A 25,641-nucleotide genomic window follows, 5' to 3' on the forward strand; every position below is an offset into this window, starting at 1 on the left:
CCTGCTGGCAGCAGGCTCAGCGCACAGGGCACTTGGGATTTCGGAGGAGAGTGTCTTACTTTTGTGTGTGTGTGTGTGTACATAAAACTTTGGAGCAGATATGGGAGCAGCAACCTAGGAAGAGTGTTATACACACCCACGCCTTGGTTTACCTGGTATACCAGCTGAGAGCAGCTCTGCAGGGAGACCCCAGCCGCTCAGGCTGAGTGTACAAGAGACTGTTAGAAAGAGAGAGGCATACTGGGCACTTACAACCCTCTAACTTCCCAATGGGGCTCTGGCTGCTGGTGCTGCTGGTGCTTCAGGCAGGTGAGTACAAATTCTGTACAGCTGCAGTTGTTGGATCCCTGGGAGCATCTCTATCTCTGCCACCCTCCTGCTTCTCCCACTCTGTGTGAGGGCAACTTCCCCCTTCACTTTGGCAGCCCATGTACTGTATTAGCTTTGCCTAGTTCTACTTGCCCAAAGCAAATCATTGGCATTTGGACCGGTGAGTTAACTATTGTTCATTTTCTCATTATCACGGTAAAGGAAGTCTGAGTATATTTTGTGCCTGGGCTGATTCATTTCCATGGTAATTCTGTAAGACTGTAACTGTAGGAACATGTTTTATTTTCTCTTCTAATTTAGAAAGTTTCCAGTTTTATTCTGAAAAACCTCACGTGTTGACTTTTCTTCTCTGAAATATTGTTTTCAGTTTCACCCCTTTTCTTTATACCAGTGACTCTTGAGCAAATTGTTTCCAATTCATCTAACGTTCAAGGAAAAAAAAGGAATTGAAAAAGCAAATCCCCTTTATAAAAACACAGTTGTATTCTATACCCCTAAACACTGAGGTAGCACTAAGGTTTGTGATCATTAGTGCAGTACAATTTGATTAAGTGTAGAATCCTGTATTAAGGCAGCATAAAGGCTGACAATTTAAACACTGGAAATAACAGGAAAGTTTAAACTGTCAGATCCATCTTAATTCAGCCTGATTTCATATACAAGATAGATGAAAGTGAACAGTTAGTAGTTATTGAAAGTACTCCAGCTGTGTCATTTGGCTAAATTCAGTTTGCTGTGGGGTTTCTCCTACTTTTCCAAGGATCTTACAGCGGTGTTAACTCTTTATGTGTCACTGAGTCATTTCAATTACTATTTAGGTTGCTAACTGTTCAACTGAATGTATAGTGCACTTGCAAGGCAAGCAAGTTAGAGCTGACTTCAGAACCTTAAAGGGATACTAATGTCAAATTGAAATATAATCAGTTTGAAAAAAAAAAAAAGTAACATCAGATACTACACTGGCCCCTGCTTTGTTTTCAACTCAGGGGGAGCGTAGATTCTAAAGCAGCTCATTCAGGCTTGGTTCACTGGGGTTCTTTTTGTCCCCCAGGAATAACTGTGATGTTGCTATAGTTAATAGTTTCTCAGGGATGTTCCTCTGGGACTGGATGCATATTTCTGAGAAAGAAACAGCCTCCCTCCCATACATGCTGGATATGATCTGGATATAGGTTATCTGGGTGCAAAGCCAGAGGGATGTCGCTAATTCCAGTGGAATTACTCTGGATATACCCCAAGGTAACTGAGAGAAGAATCTGTCTTTTACCCCCATTCACTTGGCACTTATAGCAGGGAAATAGGGTCTTCTCTATGGTTTCTAATAAGGGAGCTGCTGTTTGCTTTTACCAGTTAAAAAAAAATTAATACTCAAGGTAGTGTTTAGCAAAGGGAAGTTGTTACTTTTCCAGGAATGTGTTTTTAATCTCTGAGGGAATAGCATGAGAAGCCTATGTAAAACACTGTGACATCAGTGCATGGAATTAGCTCCTGAAAGAGGCTGCTACATTTCACCTAAAATGCTGGAAAAGATTCAGTGTGTTGTCTTTTCCTTGTTTATGCTTATGCTGCTGTTGCACTTTTTTCGCAGGGTTCTCGATCATTTTAATGCTTAATATTCTGTTACTTTATGAGGTCGTTTTTTCCTCTGAAGAAACAAACCTCTGACTTTTCATGGCTGGGGAAAGATTCCCATTGACTTCAATGGGCGTTTGAATCAAGCCCCTAGAGAAAACTATGGCATATGATACACACAGGGAAGAGGGATTAGAACTACAGGTTTTAAAAGGAAAGCAATAGTCTTAATAATAGCATCTAGTCCCTACCTCACATGGATGGTTTAGGGGATTAGTCAATGTTTGCACAGCACTTTGAAGATGTCAAGTGTATTCAAACAGCAGGGAACAAGTGGCCAAGCAACTTCAGTCTGGGGTTCTTGGTTCTGAAATATGATCCCACTCTTGAGTCAAGAATGCTGAAAAGTCCATCAATTTATTTTAGCTTTTACCTTAGGGGTGGGTTGAGTGGTTATGAATGGATGGGGAGAGAGAGAGGTGAAAGCTGAAGAACACAGGGGCTGGGTGGAAAGTATGGGGAGGGGCTAATGCTAACTGTTCGTATGATGCACTCATACCGATTGATAGGTGCACGGATGCATCACAATAAGTGAAAATAGTACTAATTGCTGCTATTATTATCATCGTGTTAGGCACCAAAATCCATATTTAATCATCTAAATCAGAGGCTTGATTTTCAGAGGTGAGTCCTCTCCCCTCCCACAGCAGTCTATGAGAAACACAACTTTGAATAGGAGGGATACAAGATACAAATAAGCGTTTCAAATCAGGGTATCATATTAAAGGCCTGCAACTGAAAAATGGTTTAAGAAAGTTGCTTCAAACTATGCAGGCACATTCTCCTTTGCCTTTAGAATAAATCTGAAATTTTTAAGGCCAAAATTAATGGGGTGGCCCTATATTAAGGCTTTATAATGGAAGGTGGCTATAACCTTTAATATTACCTTAATAAAGCTGCCACCTATTCAAACTAGGCAATGGAATGTTATTGTATGTACTCAGTGACTGTTAAATGACGCAGGCCTTCCCTTGCTGATAAAGGTGTACCTTTACGGTCCGTGTGGCTTGTAGATATTACTCTGATACAACAATAATAAGGAAAGTGGCAGTGTTTGTGCACTGGGCCCAAACGCCCAATAAGGCCTAAAATCTGCAGTGGGAATTTGAAGGAAATCAGCAGTGAAAATCCTTAAAGGTGTTGTGCAAACCCTGTGTGAAACAACATTCTCTCTTTGCAGTTTGGAAAGGCGCACTGGGGAAAACCCATTCTTTGCATACAAGAGGACTCATTGAATTAGCAGGAGCCATATCCTGTGGTACAGGACGCAATGCTTTGGCATATCTAGGTTATGGATGCTACTGTGGTCTGGGAGGACGAGGTTGGCCTAAAGATAAAGTAGACTGGTAAGAACATCACTTATATGCCCATGTATAGTTCTGGTCTCTCCACTAAATTCTTCCCTCAGTTGCATCCATGTATAGGGTTGCCAGATGTCCAGTTTTCAACTGGAACACCTGCTCGAAAAGGGACCCCGGCAGCTCCAATCAGCACTGCTATCTGGTCCGTTAAAAGTCTGGTTGGCAGCACAGCCGGGCTGGCAGGCTCCCTACCTGGCTCCGCGCAGCTCCCCAGAAGTGGTGACATGTCCCTCAGCTCCTAGGTGGACAGCCGTGGGCTCTCCTTGCATTGACCCTGCCCCAACCTGAGTGCCACCTCCATAGCTCCCATTGGCCAGGAACCATGGCCAATGGGAGCTGCAGGGGCAGCGCCTGTGCATGGAGGCAGTGTACAGAGCCACCTGGCTGCACCTCCGCCTAGGGACATGTTGCTGCTTGTGGGGAGCCGCCTTTTGAGGTGAGCGCCGCCCGGAGCCCATACCCCAAAACCCCTCCCACACCTCACCTCCTGCCCCAGCCCTGAGCCCCCTCCCAAACTGCTTCCCAGAGCCCACACCCAAACCCTCTCCTGCACTCCAATCTCCTGCCTCTAGCCCCTCCCACACCCAATCTCCCTCCCAGAGCCTGCACCCCGAGCCCCCTCCTGTGCCTCAACCCCCTGCTCCAGCTCAAAACCCCCTCCTGTACTCCAAACCCCTCAGCCCCAGCTTGGAACCCCCTCCTGCACCCTAACCCTGCACCTCTACCCCATTCCCCAGCCTAGATCCCCCTCCCGCACCCTGAACCTCTCATTTCTGGCCCCACCCTGGAGCCCATATCCCCAGCTCAGAGCCTGTACCCCCTCCCACACTCCAAACCCCTCAGCCCCAGCCTGGAGCCCCCTCCTGCACCCCAAACCCCTCATCCCCAACCAATGCCCTCACCCCCTGCCACACACCAACCCCTTCCCCCAGCCTAGTGAAAATGAGCGAGTGAGGGAGGGTGGGAGAGAGCGAGCGACAGAGGGAGGCGGAATGGAGTAAGCAGGATTGGCGCCTCGGAGAAGGGGTGGGGCCTTGGGGAAGGGGTGGGGCAAGGGTGTTCGGTTTTGTGCAATTAGAAAGTTGGCAACCCTGTAAAACTCCATTCACCCCTTTGCCAAGTGCAAACCAAAAGAAAATTAGGCCTGGATTGAGACCAGGAACTTAATTTAAAATGTAAATTAAATGTAAAATGATGTACAGACAGCACTGTAAGTGTGTGTCACATGGACATCCACAGCGGCATTGCCCAGCATATTCATGAGGACTTTTAACCTCTGGTGAATGGTGGCAAAGTTCCCTGGAGACAGGGACTCCACTAGGGGGTCCAGGTTGTGGCCACCCAAAACTGCTGCAACCTCACTTACTGGGGGTAACCAGTATAGTGTGTGGCGCTGACTGAAAAGGGCTCACACCCAAGGTGAGTGGATGCTTGGCAACACAGGAAAGGGCAGTAGTGGAAACACTGCTTTTCCTCTCCTATGGGAGAATCCCATATTGGTGCAGGAGCGACTCAAGCTCCTTGCCGTCACCCCACGTCTGTTTACTACATTAAACCAACAGATGATGTTGGCAGAACAGCATATTGCAGTGGAGTAATAGTCTCTCCCTTCTCTGGCTTTTGTATTTGTTGAGAAGATGTTGAGCTGTTTATTTTCAGAGCAGGAGGCAATGCTCCTGTTCCACTGCAATACTTTTACTTCTCTTACACACCCTGAGTGGTGAATATTTAATTATTTTGTCTGGTAGGCTTTGATCTGCCTGAGTGACTGTGAGCTCTGATCCTTTTGCTATAGAAAACTTTTGCCACCGGCACAGTCTATCTCTGCACCTTCAAGTTAGCCACACAATTCCTTCTGCTTATCTAAAATCTATACGCAGGGTGGCTCTTACACTTACCTTTTCCTTTCTTCAGGAAAGAAGGCAGGTGATATCAGCCCATTTAGTAAATACCTCACTGTGCTTTACCAACACAGTGGTAAAGGCTTTCTAGAAAGCCTGGCCACATGGAAATGAATGGGAGTTTTGACATTGACTTCAGTGGGGCCAGCATTTCGCCCTAAGTGGCTAAAATCAGGGACCCAACACGTGGAGGCACCCAAAATTAGTGGCCACTTTTGCAAATTTAAGCTTAACCCTTTAACTACAGCTATTAATGCCCCTTGACTGCTTTGCTTGGTTACAGAAAATTATTTTTTAGGCAGTCAGAAATTCTGGGTCTGATCCTCAGCTGGTATAAACCAGCTCCATAGCTCCACTGGATCTGGCCCTAAACATTTTCCTTCTCATATTTCTTGGAGGAATCTTCTGGGTTCCTCTCCCTGATGACGCTGTTACAAAAATCAACACGTCATGCTGTGTATTTCCCATTGTAAGTACGAGTACTGTGGTAAAGCCAACTTCCTTGAGCAGTAAATGTTTAAAATGACTCATCGTTTAAACATTTCTGCTTTGCTACTGACACCATTATAAAAGGTGTGATTTTATTTTCCTTAAATCAGTCTTCTCTGTCTAGATAGTTCAATACTAAAGTAGGTCTAAATATAGACATTTTTTATTCTACAAAAAGGCATACTTCTGGGCAACTCGTTTAAAAATGTTGGTTTCAAACACTGGCTTTGTTGTGGTATTCTAGTAGTTACATTTTCCCCCATCTCCTTCCATCCTCTCTGTTCTTACAATGAAATGAACAAGTAGTGCTCATCTCATTCCTTCCCCTATCACACTCTGCTGGATGTTTTGTGAATTTCCCAGAACTTCAGATAGATATCGCTGTTTGAGCTCAATGAGCATGCAGAGGACTCGAGTCACAGTCACCTGATTCTGTGAGATGCTGATTGAAATCAATGGAAGTTAGGAGAGCCTAAACCCTTTTGAGGATCTGGGCCTATGGGAATGAGCCAGCTAGCCTTCTGCAAGACACAAAGAGAATGAGATTTTCCATTCTCAGTGAATTAAACAAAAAGAACAGAACAGACGACGGTGTCTGTTCCTCTAAAATTGCAAACAGAACCTATTGCCACAGTGACATTTGCTCATTGCACTTTTCTCCTCATCTCTGGTTGTCCTGGGCAGGGAGTTAGCCAGTCAGAGCTGCTTATATCCTTAAGTGCAGGTTTTCTAGCACATACTTTATGAATAAACAATTTCCAACTAGTAGAGGTTTGTATTAATCTTTCATTCCTGTTGCCCAGCCAGCCTGTAATCTCGCTGGCTAAGACTGATTGCATTTGGTACCATTAAGCAATAACTGGTGGGAAGGAAGGGCATTTCTTGACAGTGAGTGACCAGCTGAAGTTGTTGAGGGGTATTTATTCTCTTCTCTCCAAGGTGCTACTTCGGGGGCATCTGGAGGCAATTTTGCAAACTCTGAGCCTGTCTCCTCTCACTTTACACTGGCATAAATCAGGAGTAAGTTACTCTACGGAAGCTAATGGGGTTATATCAGTGTAAGACTGGTGTCACTGAGAGCAGAATAAGGCCCTCCTAGAGCGATGCAATCCTTCCATTTTTTACAAAGCCAATTTAGGAGCAGCCACTCCCCACAGCCAGCTGGTTCTTCTCATTAGCCCTTTCTTTGCTGTCCAGCTCCGCCTACTCTCCTCTTTCCTTTGCTCTGCTCCTTCCTCTCCCTCTGTGCCGCTGTTCTAGCTCCTTCCTTTTCTCTGGTTCCCCACTACTACTCCTTTTCTCTTGTCCTCTGGCTCCTTACTCCCCCTCCTCCTCCCTTTGCCTGCTTCTCTCCTGTCACTCAGGTCAGGCCCTCCACCAATGGGCTGCTCCTCCTATCCTCATTGCTCCTGAATTACCACTCCCCCTTTCACCTCCACCCACATGGCCAGCACCTCTCACCCACCTCCCAGATTGCTAATTCTTCCCTCCCTCTGATCTTGGCCTCTGAACTTTCAGAAAGAAAACCAGGAACAAGATGATCTGAAAGTAGGGAATAATTAACCCATGACTCATCATCACTGTTATAAACCCAATAGAAACTTCCTTCTCTGTGTGTTGCATCTTGGGCAGCATAAGTTGTTTTGCTTAGCCATTAGCAAGTGCTACAGTATCCAATGGGAAAATAGGACCTCAATCTGAATGTTTGGTTAGGTTTATAATCTAACAGGTGACGAGTCACATTCTAATGTCCTTTAGGTGTTGGGTTGCTGCTTTTAAATTACGTTTCTAGAATTCTGAATGTAGCAAATAATCTTGTGGTCATCATTGCTGATGTCATATAGGCAAGCTCAGAATAAACCTGGCATTTATCTGGCAGACAAATCTGTGGGACGAAATTGCTGCTTTACTAAATTGGGAGTACAGATGGAAGGAAAGCACTATGGGCTAAATTCAGCCCCTGTATAGTCACAGGAGGTAAAAGAAGGCTGAGTTTGACCCAATGGGCCTAATTCTCTTCTTGCTTTCACAAGATTTACCCAAGTCTAGCTCCATTGACTTCACTGACATTATTCCAGAGTTACCCCGGTGTGGGATCCAAATCAAACAAGTTATCTTTGCTTCTGATTACTTATGAACATAGGTGTGATGTGTGGCTAGACTAGAGGGGGCTCAGCCACCCCTAATCTATCTCAGCCTGCCCAGCTCAGCAGGCAAAGGCCTGCGGCGGGTGGCCCCAGCACCAGGAAGGGGATGGGACATTGTAGAGGAGGGGCCCTATCTGTGCGGGGACACATGTGTGATGTGGTGAGCACCTATGAATTTTGCAAGTGGCGACAGCCAACAGACGGGCCTGGGGACCCAGGCCCAGCCCCTCAGGACAGGAGCTGCTGCTGCAGGGTGAGTGCGGAGTGAGCTTGCTCTCCAACCCCACCCTCCAGTCCTCCCTTCTACACCAGGCTAGGGTAGAGACAGTGACGCACATACGCACCAGAGAGCAGGACTTGACACACACACACATGCCACCCCCAGAGATCACAGTAGTTATTAAGTTTTGCTCATCCCTCCAAATAATATTTTTACCAGCTGTCTATGCTTATGGACTATCCCCATTTCAAGAAACCCAGCCTTCTGGGCTATCTCTTGTCAAATGACATGTTAGTACTCAAGCCCATAAAGCAGTTTCCTCTATCTAAAATATGATCAGTTGTTTGCTTGGTAGATACAAAACTAGTTTTAAGAACCAAATAATCAAAGGGGGAGATTTTTTTTTCTATCTTCAGAATATGGCTAGGTGTAAGGTCAGAACATGCATAACTTCTGTGAATACTTACTGGATCTCTTCCTGTAATTCTGGGCAGGAACTGAACTTCCCATCCCATCGCTCTGAGTCTGGATCACAGCAATTTTGAAATCCACCAGAGAAGCCATATGAACGACAAAAAGGGTAGATTAGATCTAGTCTAGAAGTTCTTATGCCACACTCATTACTGTAGTGTCTGAGCACCTTCCAGTACTGCAGTATGCAAAATGTGACTAACATCTGTCATGTGTTGTTGTTTTGGCATCCTCTTGCTAGAAGGAAAATTGTGCACTGTGGGGTGTTTTGATTTTTTTTAAACGAGAGAGGGAGAGAGATGTTGCTTTGTATTTATGTTAGAGAGGGCAGAGTCAAAGAAATGCACCTGGCAGTTAGAGCAGAAGGTGGTGAGGTTTGTGATGGCCCTTAGTTGTTGGGTGAGTTCATTCCACTGTCTCGCACTGGCCCCTGAGAAAGTTCTGTTTCCCACACAGGCTGTACTCTTACTATACAAGTTCCATTGTGCCAGAGGAGCGAAGCTATAAATCATGGTCTTCATCTCAGAGCAATAATTGATCTTTTAGATGCCCTGGGCCCCGGCCATTGAGGGCCTTGAAGATAAAGACCAAGACTTGAACTAGATTCAGTGTTCTACGGGAAGCCAGTGTACAGAACAGAGGATAGGTCTGATGTGCTTGCAGTAACCCATGTTGCTGAGTAGATACACTGGAGCATTCTGTATTAGCTGGCATTTCCTGCGTGCTGAAGTCTTCATGCCCTGGTATATTGCATTGCTGTAATTTAGCCAAGAAGTGACAAAGGCGTGAAGAAGTAGAAAATTTCTACCAAATGTGAAGTGAGTGAGACAAGAGGATCCTGACCTGTTACACACTGAAATAGAGAGGTTCATTACAGAGATGGCTTCTAATTTTTTTTACTATTTTGTTGGGGTGGGGGAACAACACCCCAGAGATAAAATCAGCATTAATGGACTCCCCTCGAAGCTGATATCTGTCCACTGGATGACTCCCCAGTCAACTACAAAGGAAGAAGGCAAGAACTCTAGCTGAGGAAAGGGGAAGAAGGAGACATGAGCCTCTGTCAGATAAATAATACATAATTTCACACATTTTGTGTGAAATCTGTCTTCTGAAAAGTCCAGATCTAAAAGTAATTACATGACAAAGTGAAAAATGGCAGATGCACTTGAAATGCCATATAGGGATCTATACTGTTGGTTGGTGAGTACTTACTGTGACAGGTTGGGTCACAGAAGCCCCCTTAGGACTGCCACCTGATGTGCTGAGAGTACCTCTGAGCCCATTTTCCCTGGAGCTTGGGACTTCAGTACCTGTCTTGTTGAGCCAGACACACTAGCCTGTTACAAACACAGACTCAGGTCTGAACCACGTCCCCCAAAAGCTGCAGACTTAACTGAAAGCAGCTTAAGAAGTGCTCCTGTCCCTAGCACCCAGATACCCAGTTCCCAATGGGGTCCAAACCCCAAATAAATCCATTTTACTCTGTATAAAGCTTATACAGGTAAACTCATAAATTGCTCGCCCTCTATAACACTGATGGAGAGATATGCACAGCTGTTTGCTCCGGGGATTAATTACTTGCTCTTGGTTAATTAATAAGCAAAAAGTGATTTTATTAAGTATAAGAAGTAGGATTTAAGTGGTTCCAAGTAATAGACAGACAGAACGAAGTAAGTTACCAAGCAAAATAAAATAAAACACGCAAGTCTAAGCCTAATAGAGTAGGAAACTAAATGCAGGTAAATCTCACCTTCAGAGATGTTCCAATAAGCTTCTCTGACAGACTAGACTCCTTCCTAGTCTGGGTCCAGCAATCACTCACACCCCCGTAGTTACTGTCCTTTATTCAAATTTTTTTCAGGCATCTCTTTGGGGTGGACAGGCTATCTTTTAAGCCAGCTGAAGATAAAATGGAAGGGTTTCCAGGGCCGTATATAGTCTTTCTCTGGTGGGTGGAAAACCCTTTGTTCTCCTGTGTAAAATCCCCTCAACAAGATGGAGTTTGAAGTCACCTGGGCAAGTCACATGTCTATGAATGATTCAGCTTTTTGCAGGCCGATGCCATTGTTTACATCTTAGTTTGAGTTTTCCCAGGAAAGCTCAGATGTGGATTGGTATCTCCCAAAGTCCATTGTCAGTTAAGTGTTTCTTGATTTGGCACTTACTGAGAATAGTCCTTTATCAAGAAGCTGACCAAATGCTTCATGGAGGCTACTTAGAATCAAACAAATACATAGCCAATATTCATAACTTCAAATAAAAAAATGATACACACATACAAGACAGCAAAATCATAACCAGCAAACTACAACTTCCCATAGACACCCTACCTGGCCTCCTCTGTATAAGAACTGGTGCAGCCATAGGACCCTGGTTGCAACAATGATCTGTACGGTCACAGTTTATGTCAATAATGTCACACTTACAGTTGGGTTCTTCTCAGAGTCCTGATCTAGTTCCACATTCTGAACAGCATTTGACAAAATGAGTGGAGGGAATCCATACCCCTTGTTGGGGGGGAGGGGAATAAATCTTCCTTATTAGCAAAGGCTAGATCTGAGAGACCATGCATAATTTATTTTGATGTTGTATACACTCACTGCATATTTGTAAGGACCTGTCAGGTTCTGATACAGCTTTTGGTGCATTAACTTGCCTCTTTCCAATCTGGGTATGACATGACTGGTCATTAACATCATTAATTCTTCATGTGCCACCTCTCAGGATTCATGTAGCACAGGGGATGGCTTGTGAAGGATCAGCTGGGCTTCAAGGTATCATCTGCTTACCTTTGAGCAGTTCCAAGATATTAGGGCCATGCTAGGTCATTCAGGACAAACGTTACTCTGTCCCTAAATAATGACACAGGCTGCCTTGGTTTGTTCCTACTGAGCATCCCCTAAGAGCACAGCAAAAGGGAGGTCACCCTCTAAACTCACTGCTCTTAGCCCTGCCTCTCCTTCCTAGCTCAGTAATACCTGACCCTGCACTTGTAGGTGCAGGAAATCCCCTTAGGGGAGGGGCAGCATTTATTCTGGCTGGGTCCAGCTCCCGTGCTCCATTGGTCTCTCAACACCCAGGGCTTTCCCCTGTGAATTTGCTGCAGTGACCCTTGGCTGGCCCCTTTGCTCTCTGAGTTGAGCAATTCTATGGTAAATAGCCCGTTGGCTGGCCCACCTAGCACCTTTCCCCCTTTATCCCTGTTTTACCCTTACTGGGGTGACCTGGAGCTGGGCTGGGCTGTGGACTCACTGGGTCATCACTGTGTCTGGGCCTGTCCCTCTGACCCTGTATTCTCCCTCCTTCTTTCGTGCCAGCACCTCAGGGTCTCGTGGACACATTCCTCTCTGCTCGTGCGGCAGCCTCTTGGAGGGATTCACACAGAGGCCTTCACAACACCCCTCAGGAGATGCTTTAAGGGTTGTGTTCCTCATTTCCCGATGATGTCAGCCTGCACCAGCTCCACTCATTGATTAAAACAATTGCTCCTTTGTGCCCTTAGCTTCACCAGCCCCTTCTGGGGGCAGCCATTGGTCTGGCCAGTGCCATTTCATCTCTGACAGTTTAATGATGAGCCTGTGAACAAAGATCACACAACTAATCCACATCTGGGCTCAGATGATTTGTAGTTATTGTCTCAGACCATTGGTCCATTTGGGCTTGTGTCCTGCCTCCAGTTGCAACTAGGATCGGATGCTTCAGGGGAAGGAGAAAAAAAACCCAGATAGTCCATTCAGCCAGTTGTGAATTGGGGTGGAAAATCCTTCCTTACCACAGCAGAAAATCAGCTGAAGCTCTGAAGTATGAAACTGGATTCCCCTAATTATCTTACCAACGTGGATACAAGTGTGAACGTTGTGTGGAGAAAACTAAGATGTGGACATGGGAGATAGAGGAAGGAGAGGGATGGAGGAAGAGTGTATTGTCTCTGGGAAATGTTTGTGGGTTTGTTCTATTTACTCTGTGAGTTCCTCAGGTCAGGGAAGCAGGTTATCCATGTTCTGTGAATGGCAGTGCTGGTAAAAATACTGTCCCTAGCTCTGTACATGTGCCTTGTATTTTAGAAAACCCAGATAAATCAAGTCCCTGTCACAAAGAACTTACACGACCAAATAGCACAAGATAAACACTCTGACTTCCTGCTTCTCTGTGAGCTGTGGAGGCCTGGCTGGTTTTTCAAACTGCTCCGAGAGGCTTTGGGACCTTTGCTAACGGGCTCAGGTTTTTTGCTGCAGTGCTCTGCCTTCCCTCCCATTCTGCCTCTCTGTAGGCTGGAGATGCTTGCGCATTGTGAGACCTGTGGAGAGAAGTTTCATTATTACTGGAGCTCTGCTGTGTTTCCTGTGATCGTGCAGCTACAGCCTTGACTGTAGAATGTGGTTGTGATGCACTCCCCCTGGGTGCCACCTGGAACTGGGGTACCACTGAGCCCTCTGACCCGCCTGCCTGGGCTCCTTCTCACACTGTGCTGCTGTGACAAGCTGCAAAGCTCTCCAAGCCTGCTCTTTCGCCAGCATTCACACAGGTAGGGACACACCCAGTTCCAGTCACATGCTGGCTCTCTAACCTCCAGCCTCCCATCCTAGGACCCCAGAGCAGTACCATCCTGCCCTGGTCAAATCTGGCCAGTATATGGGTTTAATACCTGGTCCACCTCTCCCTCACTGTGAAGAGGACCATGCGCACTTGTGGTAACCAAGCTGAGATTTTCCCCAGACACCTTAGTCAAACACACACTGGTTTGGATTAAAACATAAAATAAGTTTATTAACTACAAAAGGATAAATTTGAAGTGATTATAAGTGATAGCAAAGAGATCAAAGCAGATTACCTAGTAAATAAACAAAACCGCAAACTGAATTTAACATACTAGATAGGCAGGATATGAACTGGCAGATTCTCACTCTGAGTGATAAACAGGCTGGCAGATTCTTAAGGCACAAGCTGCCTTGGCTTTGCAGCTTGGGTTTCCCAGGTTTTCATACACAGGCTAGTAATCCCTTTAGCCTGAGACCATCACTTCCCCCAGTTCAGTCTTTATTCCTCAGGTGTTTCCAGGTGTGTTGTTGTAGGGAGAGTGAGGTACCATCATGATGTCATTCCCCCTTTTATATCTTCTTCCTCCTTGCTGGAAAGCTCTTCTGCTATGACCTGGGTCAAACAGTTCCCACTGTGTAGTGCTCTCTATGAGAGGTTTCTATTGTACATAGTTCCTGGGGTAATCCTTGTGCCTGTGTGCATTTCCTCAACGAGCCATTAACATTGTTTGGCCTTTTTACTGTTGTACCTGAAAGGCTGCTTGTGGGTATTTTCAACCTCACAATGTGTTTCAGTAACACATTCATAGCCAAACTTCATAGGCGAAAGCACATACGATACGACGAGCTATTAATGTCTAGCAGATCAAGACTTTTAGAATGATACCTCACAAGGCATAGTTTGTACAAAACATACCCTAATTACATGACAGTGGTGAATATTGGGATGCCAAGGTGTCACAGTGACATTTGGCCTAAATTGCACCAAGTTCAGTGGTGCTGCTGTGGAGGGCCCATGACACCTCTGTACAGTAGCCAGGGGTCCAACGTTGCATTTTCTGCCTGTGCCTTGTAGCTGGCCACTGCTCTCCAGCTTTCCCCACAAGGGGAGTTAGTGGGATTATGGTGCTTACTCCCTGCACTGTTCCAGGGAGCTAGGCAGCAGGAGGTAGGGGAGACACAGAGGGAGTCCACCTTGCAGCCAGGGAATGAGGAGAGCCTGGGGTGTAGGCTGTGGGAGAAGAATGCCTGGACAACAAGCAAAGAGACCAGAGAGATGAGTTACAGAATCCCTCTCCCTTTCTGAGCCAGGCCACTTGGAAACTATAGCAACAGCCGGATCCAGGACAAGTGGAATAGTGCCCCTGGAGAACATGGCAGGAGACAGATGCAGGGATGGGGCTGGGTCCCTGGAGGTCATGGGGATCCTGTTCATTACTGAAGATATTCATGAATGAAGTTTACACCTAGGGGTATTTTTGACCCTGGCCCATCATGGAAAATACTCATGGACCAAAAGCCCCTCAGTGAATATTTCTTGCGGTGATTATTTCTGACACTGGATTTCTTTGCTCTGTTCTCCCAGCCGCCAAGCTCCTCTCCCTGACTTCACAGGCCTTGTCTGGTCCCTCCCTTGCTGGTTTATTACAATTGCTCTCAGTATTAGTACATTTCCCCCATGTCTCAGCTAAGTGTTTGTCTCCTTAACTTCAAGACATTGCTTCTGATTCTGCCACCATGCAAGGCTGTGAGAAATCCCCATTCTCACTTATACTGTTCCCTGGCAGACACTTACAAACAACATCCTATCCCCTTACACCCTGGGCCTTTTCTCGCCTAAGTTACATAGATTTAGCACCCTTAGGACCCAATCCAAAATGCACTGGAGTCAACAGAAACAATTCCTTTGACTTCAGTGAGCTTTGGATCAGACCCATAGTTCCCAAATCATGTCTCTTATTTTCTCTCAAGCAGCATCAATTCAGCAAATTCCTGGATCCAAAGACCTCCAAGCTCTGGGGAGGGTTGGAATCTGAACCAGGATCTGGCTTGGAATATCAGAGTTCTTCCTCCTCCCAAACATCCCCTGTAATGGATCAAACCCAAACCTGAGATCCAGACACTGGGGCCTTTGAACTCTGGATCTGAATTTAAAGCACCTCAGCCCTGTCTCTATCACGCAAACAGGCAGAGGGAGTGAGCACTGAGCAGTTGGGAATGGGCAGCCATCCCCATTAACCCATGCTAAGTACCGTCCTGAGACTCATTGCACTTACCTATTGGAAGATCAGGTGCTTTGCTGACAGCTCGCACTGCCTTGCTCTGTTGTTATCACTGTATCAATTAGACATGGGCCTGAACCAAAACCTTGGAACCCAGCACCCCCATTCTTTGGGGTCAAAATCCTGGTTGGGATCCAAATCTTTTTGCTCAGGCCCATCTCTATCAGTGACAGAACATGGCTGGAACGCCCTGGTGCAATTGGGAGAACTGACACTGAGGGGCAAGGACTGGCTCTGACAGAACATAGTGGAGAGATGAGGTCATCAGCACTGTGACTCCCAGAATGATTTCACCCACTGTGATCTGCTGCTGACCAATGAGATCACTGTGTTGCAATTGATCTCACAATCAGGATGTAGAGTAGGAGGAGGGAATGAAGTAGTTCCCTTCCCTTCTCCTTCTCTCCCTCTCCTGGGCTTGGGAGGCCCAGCTCCTCCCCATCGCTGCCTAGTGAAGTGAGGACTCACCAGGCAGGGAAATCGGAGGAGGGAGCAGCAGGAGGAGCTGGAGTCCGGCTGGGGAGATCCTGGGGCTCCCAGCATTTTCTGCCCATGGGTGGAACAGGAACAATGGCAGATGGGTAGAAGAGATGCCCAGCTGGGCGTCCCCTGTTCACCTCCTCTCCTCGCTCAGCTGGCTCCCCAAACCCTATTTGGAAGAGGGGAATAGGGACAGACCCCTGACTGCCTTCCCTGCCCTGCAGGGGAGAGGGGATGAAGTAGAGTAGATCAATAATCTGTGATTGATAGAGACTCTGCTGAAATGTCCTGCTCTAAAGTACAAGACCTGTCACAGAAAGTGTCACATTTCACCTGGTAGTATTCTGGCCCTGACAGATGGCCTGCTTGGCCATTGCCGTAAGTTAGAGCAGCTCTTGGGCTGAGAATACTTGGTGCATATAGTGTTCTGGCCCTACTCCGCTTTCCCATATCCTGCAGCATGCCTCCCAAACCAGGAGTGCAAAGGCGTCTGGCATAGAGCCATTCCACCAGCTCTTCACTGACTAGGAAAGCTTCTTACACTGGAGATGTTCCCCAAGGTGGGAGATCCACTGCCCTAGAGCAAACGAGAATCAGGCCCACATCCTCCCTAAGTCTTTGCCTGGACTAAGTCACAGAAAGAAGTGTTGATGACACACGTTCATCAGCACCTGCTGTAAGTGTACACGAGAAAGGGGAGCACAGCCTCGTGTCACTCCTCTGTTTGCTCCATTAACATCTGTAGAATATCAATAACAAACTCTGAAGCGTTGTTGATTTTCACTGTAGTGATCAAACACTTGTCTGAACTATAGAGAATTTCCCCTTCAGCCTAGGGAAATCCCCCTGTGAACAGAGACAAAAATAGTTTTGTGTGGCCACATAGCTCCTGCTGCATACTGGGAAATGCCCTGAGAAAAACCCACAGAAAGTAACAGACAAAACTCAATCTCTTTGTTGCGGAAAGGTGCTGCCACAAGCATGACTGCTGCTATGACAAGGCAGAGCGGGAAGGCTGTAGCCCCAAGATGCTGAGATATGAATGGACTTGTGAACGCAATGCTGTGGTGTGCGGTAAGGAAATGACTCCACTTTTCTTGTGTGTTTTAGATTTATTCCATTCCCTTTACATTAGGAGCACAGACTGGCAGGAGCACTTCACATACCATAGATTTAACACTGCGTATGCTGAACTGGGTTTTAAACTCATTCAGGTCCCTTCTATTTAAATTCGTTTTGCTTGTGCCCTGCAAATGGAGCATGAGCATTTAAAAAATATTTTCTAAAATATTTTCTATTTTCTAAGTATTTTCTATTTTAATGATTCTCTCTCCGTGGTTTCAACTACTCCCAAACTCCTTTAATCCCTTCCCTCCAGATCTTCAGCTATGGAGGGACTATCTTGATGTAGCTAGTCACGTTCAACCTCAAATGTGGGAGACGGGGGGAGTAGCTACATTCAGGTAAAAATACCTGTGCCTTGTCTCTACTTTGGTTTTACTTCTGGTTAGCTATCTTGATGTAAAAACACACCTGTTTTTTGCTGTGAAAGAATAGCATAGCGTGGCTGTGAGACACAGCCATAAGTGCACTAAACACAGGTGTGAATGTTGTGTGAGGATGCACTGATTCATGGTCACGACACTCACACGACAAACATGAGTTAAACAGAACTGAGCTAACTCTATGGTAAGCCAAGGCAAGGCCGGTGACAGCCTCTGCTAGCCCTTCTCCAATGCAGCAGCTAGCAGCTGCCCTCCCTCACATAACCCCCAATGCAGATTAGCAATGCAAACACTGCATGCCTTCTCCAGTCAACTTCCCTAACCTAGAACACAGCAGTCCTTACTGGTCCAGGGAGGTGTTATGGCTGACTCAATACCAATAAAAGGGAAGAATGATTTAATGCCAGGAAATGCTGGAGAGGTTTATCTGAACAATGGAAATGGAAATTAAAAGTGGAGCTGTTTGCATTGCGCCATACTTGGGCTGTGGATAAATAAATCACTTGTTGTCAGCTGCTGAGTCATAAATACAAATATTTACAGAGGAACGAAATGGAAACTCCTTTTACAGTGGGACTTATTTTTTTCCCCTTTTGCTGCTACCGTGCAATTTTGTTTGCTGAACGAAAAATGGAGATACCATTTGCTTCCGTTCAAACATGCTTCAGAATGTGCTTTGTTCTGTCTTCTGCCCATCTGCATGTGAGAATCACATTCCGTAAACACTCAACATGTATGAAATACTGCACCCTGCGAGGCAGGCTCAAAGGTAGGAGTCCGCTCTTGCGGCAATAAGTGCCAAACCAAACTGCTCTAAGCACAGTAAACTGAAGATGCTGGGCATGCTACAGAGAGAACTCGAGAGGGCAAGGCGAAAATAGAAAATTCTGAGGTGGGGCTCCCTCAGTCGTTCCTGCTGATGTGGCACTCTGGATAACTGAAAGTCATTGGAGCCTGAGAGTGAGAGAGCCCAAGCATGAGAACGACTCTGTAGCCTGGTGGGCTAAGCATTCACCCAGGATACGGGAGACCCAGGCTCATTAAGTATTTATCTACAGTGGAAAAGTTTCAATAGCAGAGACTGAGGGAACACCCACCCCCAACACAATAGTGCAGTAGTTAGAGCATTCATGTGAGAGGTTCAAATTCCTTCTCCTCATCAGATGGAAGGGGGACATAAACTGAGGGTCTCCCACATCCCAGAAGAGTGCCCTAACCAGAGGACTAAAAGTTATGAGGGAGCTGCTCCCCATCCCCACTTCTTGCAAAAAATGCCTTATGTGTTCACCTCCAAAGAGGGTTCACAGCTGAGATTGGCTAGCAGAGTTAGATGCCGATCTGCATGAGAGGGGCTTAGACAGCTTGTGGATCACATTCTAAGGCACCTATTTCTCTACATGCGTTGTATCGGGAGTCTGGGCGCCTAACTCAGGCTTTGGAGACTGCAATATGTTCCTGTGATTTTCTAGGTACCTAAAAGTTTGATGATGTGAACTGAATGTCACAGCACCTACATACCTTTGTGATTCTAGGCCTAAGTTTTTACTGAGTTTTATTCAAAGCCAGGAGAGCTCTGGAAGAAGAAGCAGGGTTCCACTCCTCCTTGAGCACCATCAATGGAATTGCTTACTAAGTTCCAATCAGTTACACCCGTGCAAACCTGTCAACAACAAAGGGGCTGTACAGGGGGCCACTGAAAGTCTAATTTCAGCTCCTTTATGACCAATTATGGTGTTTGTGTGAAGGAAAGAACTCAACTTGACTGTCAAATGCATGTTGAATTTCCAGGGCTGAGAGCTGAGAAAAACACTTTCTTGTAAATGGAGTCACCTTTCAGAACAGAAGCAAAGTTTAATATATGCAGCTTTTTGAGAAGTGGTGGAAGAAGAGGAGTAACAGCATTACAAATGCTTATAATAAGTACAAAGTGAAAGGCTGGTTAAAAAAAGATTTAGGTGCAAATTTTCAAAAAGGGTCACTGAATTTGGGTGAGAATTGAGGCGCTCAACCCTCTTGACCACTTAGGAAGATGTGTTGAACATGTATTCAGTGGGTATCACAAGGCGGGCACCGTTTTCTAGACACTGCCAATTTGCCGCTAGCTATTATTACTGTCTCATGCTCTTGATCTGATTTGAACTGTTCATTTTCTTTTTCAGATACACTGACAGATAGATGCCAAAAAATGGTGTGCCAATGTGACCAAGAAGCAGCCAAGTGTTGGGGCACGGCCTCTTATAACCCACACTACGTCCTCTGGCCAGATTTCTTATGTGGACAGACTACTCCCATGTGTAATTTTAGTTAGATATTGGGGGGCAAAACTAATCTTCCAGGGACATTTTTCTAATTTCTAAGATACTGTAATAAAATTGTTCATCTTTGATCAAGACTGATAATGGTGTTAGAGAATTTCTGGCAGCATGGGGATGGGGAGAAGAAAAGGAATGGTTAGGCACCTCCTCGGTCTTTGGAATTAAGGATCAAAACCTGCCCCCCACCTCCATAGTTGAAGAGGGCCAAATGCATCTACTAGCGTACCACAGCAACTCCACACTGCAGTTGTAGATAGAAAGAAAAAGTGTCAATAGCAGCGACTGGCATGTAGTCCTTTCACATTGCCTTACATTGAGCCCCTATACATTTTGGAAAGCATGGGGGTGCTCTGTTTGGCTGTCTTTAATTAATTCCCACTGATGGCTAAACTGTCCATCAAAGAACCAATGGCCCATTCAGGAAGTGCAGAAGTCATACTTTAAGTATGGGGGTCCTGGAGATGGGTAGATAGGCGCCCTCATTTTCTCTATCACAGAGTGCAAGCTGCCAAAGGGCATGGCCACTTCTCTTTGAAAAGGAATCTGGACTCCTGGCAGGAACCGTGGTCAGGGCAAGAACTGAACGTTTATCAGATTTTTGTCTCTCTGAAAGTCCTGACCGACAGTCTCTTCTTTTTGTCATCATCTAACTTCACACAGCTGAGAACACCTCTGAGAAGAACCTCAGAGGTGAGAAGAGAGTCACATTTTTCTTTTTCTGTTGTAGGGGCAGTAACCACTCATGGCTTCTACTTATAGGCTCATCAAATCCTGGACACACGAGAGTGTATAGTTCCACTACTCCACATTTAAGGCCCTGATCTGCTTCTGTCCTGTACAGATCTTAGCTTATCCCACTTTCTCTGCTGTATATGATGGTCATCAGAAATATTAAATCATGCAGCTGAGCTGAGGTTGTAGACAGCATTATTGATGTTAAAGCAATCAATTCCACCTCATTTAAAGTTTCTCATTCTACTCTTAGTTATGTCCTTTATTTTTGAGTCTCTATCCCACGTTTGAGTAGTAGCCCCAGAGAATGGACATGATGTCAGCTTAATCTCATCATCCAACATGAGACTGGGTGGAACTGCAATGTGGTAGGAGGCTAGTCATGAAGGTTTTAGCGGAGTGTGATAGCCTAGGTACCACAAGAGAGACCCATTTGTGTGACTGGAGCCTGCCCAGAGATGAGGGCCTGGGAATTTGTACCTGAGGTGAAAATGTGGTCTCTTTATGTGAGAGACCTCTAGGAGCGTCAGGGTGCATGTATAAAGGGTGAGATTTTCAAAAGTGCTCCACAGGGGCCTAACTCTGCTTCTGTTGAAGTCAATGATGAAATGCCCATCGACTTCAATGGAAGTGAAGTTAGGCCAACGTCCAGCGCTTTTGAAAATCCCACAAAGAATCCCTACTGTGCTCCAGGGAACTCACTTGACCTCAGAGGACAGACCTTAACATGGGAGATCTCCTGGAGCCTCTGAAAAGCCCTTGGCTGAATTACTCCCAGGCTTTGTTGAAGGTTCAAACTCTATCTGGAATGTTTCTGGACCACTGTAAGAGTGTTAATGTTGCCTTTAATATTTTATTTTGGTAGAGGCTTGAAATCCCTTTGTTTTCTGCCTAATAAGTCCTCTGGGTGTGTAAAATCAACCCCCAAGAGTACTTCAATTCCTTTGGCCAGGGTACTGTAAAATGGCTCTTCCTCTACCTTTACATTTCTTCATTATAAGAGCTTGCCATGACAACAAGTCAACAGAACAAGGTAAACTATACTGGGTGGTGCTGATATGTTAGAACATTGACTTTCCTTGCTCCCCTGGAAAGAATGGATTCAGAACAAATAATATGAGTTTTATAGGGTACTAGTTAGCAATTGGTGGGACTGAGTATTTCACTCATCCATCAGTCTCTGTTGAAACAGGTGGTAGGTTTTATGGAAGAATGTTGTAGCTGACAATGCTAGGGCACTACCTTTTAAAACAAGGAACAATGCCAGGAAAGATCCAGGGTGATGCATAAGAAATATACCCATTCTTCCAAGATACGTAGTCGAGTTAACAAGGACTGTAGCTAATAATAAGGTTAACCTCTTACAAAAGGCTGTTTTGGTCTATGCCAGTGGTTCTCAAACAGGGCCCTGGGGGGCCACGAGCAGGTTTTAGGGGGTCCGGCAAGCAGGGCAGCATTAGACTTGATGGGGCCCAGGGCAGAAAATCAAAGCCCAACTGCATGGGGCTGAAGCCCGGGGCCCTGAGCCCTGCCACCTGGGACTGAAGCCGAAGCCTGAGCAGTGTAGCTTTGTGGGGGCCCCTGTGGCATGGGACCCCAGGCAATTGCCCTGCTTGCTCCTCCCTAATACCAGCCTTGGCTTTTATATGCAGAAAACCAGTCGTTGTGACACAGTGGGCTGTGGAGTTTTTCTAGCATGTTGGGGGGAAAGAAAAAGGTTGAGAACCCCGGGTGCGTGCTATATGAGGACCTTGACCACACTACTGTGAACGTAAAGGCAACAGTAAAGAGTCAGCATGTTCGGAAAGCAGGAATGTGCGCTGAGGCAAACATTTTTATTATCGCTATAGACAGCACACATGGATAGCTCAAAAACCTGCCCCTTTTGGTTCACAGAATGTGACACTTTATGACACACATGCAAGAAACTGTTTAGTCTTCTGGTATTTTCTGCAACCATGCAGTTCAAGCTATGATGTGCAGGAAGGAAGGGAGAACAAATGGGTGATGCGGATATAATACAACACAACCAAGTATCCTACAACCGCTAGACTGTCATAGGCATCGTAGAAGCAAATGCATTTGTGAAGTCTACCCATTCATGTGGTTTGGAAGGCAAAGTCTTGAAGCAAAAGAGGCTACCACTTGGGGAGCTATTCCTAGAATCAGACAGAAGACTTAGGCAGTCAAGGTGGTAATTAATACTCAATGGAGTGGAATGAAACAGAGCAGTGTGCTGACTGCAAGCCCTTTCTAGGACTGGTCATCAGGTGGCAGCACTGCTTTAGAGGAAAAGGGGGGTGTGGGGGTGTGTGCATGTGTTTGCGGAAGAGGTACATGAGTGTGTGCACACATTGCTTTGGAGGAAATGGGGTGGCAGGTGTGTGGCCATGGCCAGATTTCTGAAGTGCTCAGAATCAACAATTGGGCCAGATTTTCAAAAGAGCTCGGCTCCCATTTGGCCAAATAAATAAGACTTTCAAAGGTGTTCAGCTCCCGTTATGACACTTAGCTAAGCACTTTTGAAAAATCTGGCACTTCGTTTGCCACCTAAATGGGAGTTAGCAGCTTTGAAAATTTGGCCCTCTGTACCGCTGCAATCTTTTGCAGCCACTGGGAGAAAATCTATGTAAGGTCTTAAGTGGTTCAGACTGAAGGGGGCAGGGGAAGAGATCAAAGACAACTCAGTATTTCTGAATGGTCTGTGTCTGTTCAACATGTATCTTTGTGTGGGAGTTTGTGGGCAAGGCGATCCTTCCAAGTTTTTTGTAGGTGAATGATGTGCTATGTCCACTCAGGCTGTTACATCCAGGATTGTCTGAAAAACAGACACAGACTTACATCTGTCTTTGTCACTGGATTTCATCAGGACTGTCCAGCTATCCTGTTCCTTGCATGATCCTTGCCCAATCTGGGACAACTAAGTGGCTTAATCTACAGGAGTTCTAAAGGTACTTGGGACACATGTAACATGTTGTCTGTGTTTTATGAGAAGCTCATATTTTCTTAGTAACTGATCCGAGAATTCACTGTCTCCTCCATACCTTGGTGAGGTGCTTGTTTTATGCACAGGAGACACTTCCTCAACCGAGGAGTTAGAACTATAATCAGAACCACCAAGCCTCCTATACCGGCTGCCACAACCCCAATGATTGTTCCAATGGATTCTTCTATGCCAAACAACCCTGAGGAAAGAGGCACGGTGGCACAAGACATATTACATGGAGCTATATGCCACGTAGGATAGTACGCAGGAGAAGTTACTGGTTTCTACAGTGTCTTGCAAGGCATGTCTACTGTGATACAGATTCTACAGATTTCTTGATGGGCAAGAAACTGCAAGTCCCTACAGCAGAGAGAGAGAGTATAGTCCGCTGCAGATCATGTGGATTTATTTCAGCATAGGCAGGAAGCAGCAATACACTATGGGACAGTGTGTTGCACTGCACTGCACACTGATTTGTTTCAGTACAGGGCTGTGGGCTGTACTATGCTGTGAGGTGATAGTGAATTATGAATCAGGCTGCCTTTATAGGGATTTCCCCTGTATTCTTCATGCACTCATAGGGTATGAGCAAACAGTAAAGAATACCTTGCAATATTCTGAGTATTGTAACTTTTCTGCAACTTTCCAAAGGAGACAGCACCAAAGGGCGGTAAGATCTGAGACATTTTTTTTTTCATTGGGACATGGGGGCATCCACCACCACTTGGCTGGGAGGTAGAGATGTGACAGTTCCACATTCTTTGAGATCATTACATCCTGAGGTTCTGGGTCAGAATTCACTGGAATGGAGTATTGCTTGGGGGACACAGAAGGTCTCTGATCTGGGGCGGGTGGTAGAATAGAGAAACAGCAAGAGGAAGTATGTCTTTAGAAAGAAGGAAGTGAATGGGAGAACATGTCAGGGATCAGCAGGGTGTGGCCAGACCAGACTTAAAATGGCTGCCACTATGTGATAGTCATGGTTAGGGACATTTTATCTGTACATCTGAAATGCAATAATTTCCCCAACGAAACTGCCAGATTGATGCACAATCAGATGTAGGTCAGGTATTCATTACATCCCTGTTTGCTGATAAATTTACCATGCACTAGAAAATGTGGATAACATTGTTCACTGTGATGGCTGCAGGACAGATCCTGAGGTCCTTACTCAGTTTTTAATAAGTCCTCAGTTAGGAAAGCTCCCACTGACATCAGTGGGAGTTGTCTGAGTAAAAAAAACTAGACTTCAGAGTTTGGCCATGATTCATCATTTCTTAAGTTAATTCCATTGACCCACTCATCTGCTTAAAATTAAGCATCCTTTGCAGAATAGTGTTAGGGTTGCTCCCCATGCTTTAAGATAAGCACCTGTTTGAATGCTTTGCTGAATTAGGGCTTACATGCAGAGGAGGCAGCTTATCAGCAGGTGTCACTAGTTTAAAGGCCTTTGCAATGGACCTCTTTTAGAATCATGTAAAATGGGACAGAAGGAAAGCAAAGTGCTGGAAGAATTTGTCTGAAAGGACAGTCAGAAGGGCATGGAATAGTTAGAGGGAAAGGAATTGCTTAAGAGAGAGATAAGAATAAAGGAATTAAAGTGAGTTAAGGCAGATATTAGGCAGAGCTTCAAGGAAAATGTCTCAACGTGAGATCTATTACAATGTACAAAAACCTTCTATGAAAGGTGGGGAAATGCCAAAACTAGTGTGGGCATAGCCAAGAGAATATATTATGGGGAACTATCCTGTAGTTTGATACACAGTTTGGCCAAGAGGTGGACTAGTCAACCTAATAGAGCTTTAGAGATGGAAAAGATCTGATTTATTTAGATCAGTTTTAGGAGGACCAAGTTTTGTGGTAAATAATGTCCATTGTGAGTTAGATTTCTCTCATTCTCTGGTCCCTTTCATTCAAGCATATTGCTGAACTGATGCATTCCACTGCCCCAGAAAGATGGAAAGGCAGTTACACTGGTCATGAAGCACATCTTGTGGGGATGATGTGTTAATGAGGCTATCAAAACAAACAATGTGAGATTTCACCAGACAACGGCCAAGATCTGGTGAGAGGCATACTCTGTACCAGGGATGGCCAGCCTGAACCTGAAAAGGAGCCAGAATTAACCAATGTACATTGCCAAAGAGCCACAGGAATACGTCAGCAGCCCCCCCATCAGCTCGCCCCCACACCCATTCCCAGTGCCTCCCACCCACCAGCAGCCCCGCCGATCAGCGCCTCTCCCTCCC

At 45.6% G+C, this 25,641-nt stretch overlaps 1 protein-coding gene across 1 annotated transcript; it reads left to right on the top strand.

Moving 5' to 3' along the window:
* The first annotated feature begins 269 nt into the window (after nucleotides 1–269).
* LOC144259144 (phospholipase A2-like) lies at nucleotides 270–19,667 on the top strand. The gene is made up of 4 exons (XM_077807319.1): nucleotides 270–309; nucleotides 3,143–3,308; nucleotides 16,822–16,928; nucleotides 19,519–19,667. The coding sequence occupies exons 1-4, from the start codon at nucleotides 270–272 to the stop codon at nucleotides 19,665–19,667; spliced, it is 462 nt and encodes a 153-aa protein (XP_077663445.1).
* The last annotated feature ends 5,974 nt before the right edge of the window (nucleotides 19,668–25,641 follow it).

The sequence above is a fragment of the Eretmochelys imbricata genome, chromosome 1, assembly GCF_965152235.1.
Source record: "Eretmochelys imbricata isolate rEreImb1 chromosome 1, rEreImb1.hap1, whole genome shotgun sequence".
In the NCBI taxonomy this organism is placed as follows: domain Eukaryota; kingdom Metazoa; phylum Chordata; order Testudines; family Cheloniidae; genus Eretmochelys; species Eretmochelys imbricata.

What these genes read in the sequence shown, in the direction of transcription:
- LOC144259144 (XM_077807319.1), top strand. Translation starts at nt 270, where the DNA reads ATGGGGCTCTGGCTGCTGGTGCTGCTGGTGCTTCAGGCAG. An exon ending in GCTGCTGGTGCTTCAGGCAG is followed by an intron (nt 310 to 3,142) that starts GTGAGTACAAAT and finishes CTCTCTTTGCAG; the next exon opens with TTTGGAAAGGCGCACTGGGG. An exon ending in ACGCAATGCTGTGGTGTGCG is followed by an intron (nt 16,929 to 19,518) that starts GTAAGGAAATGA and finishes TTTCTTTTTCAG; the next exon opens with ATACACTGACAGATAGATGC.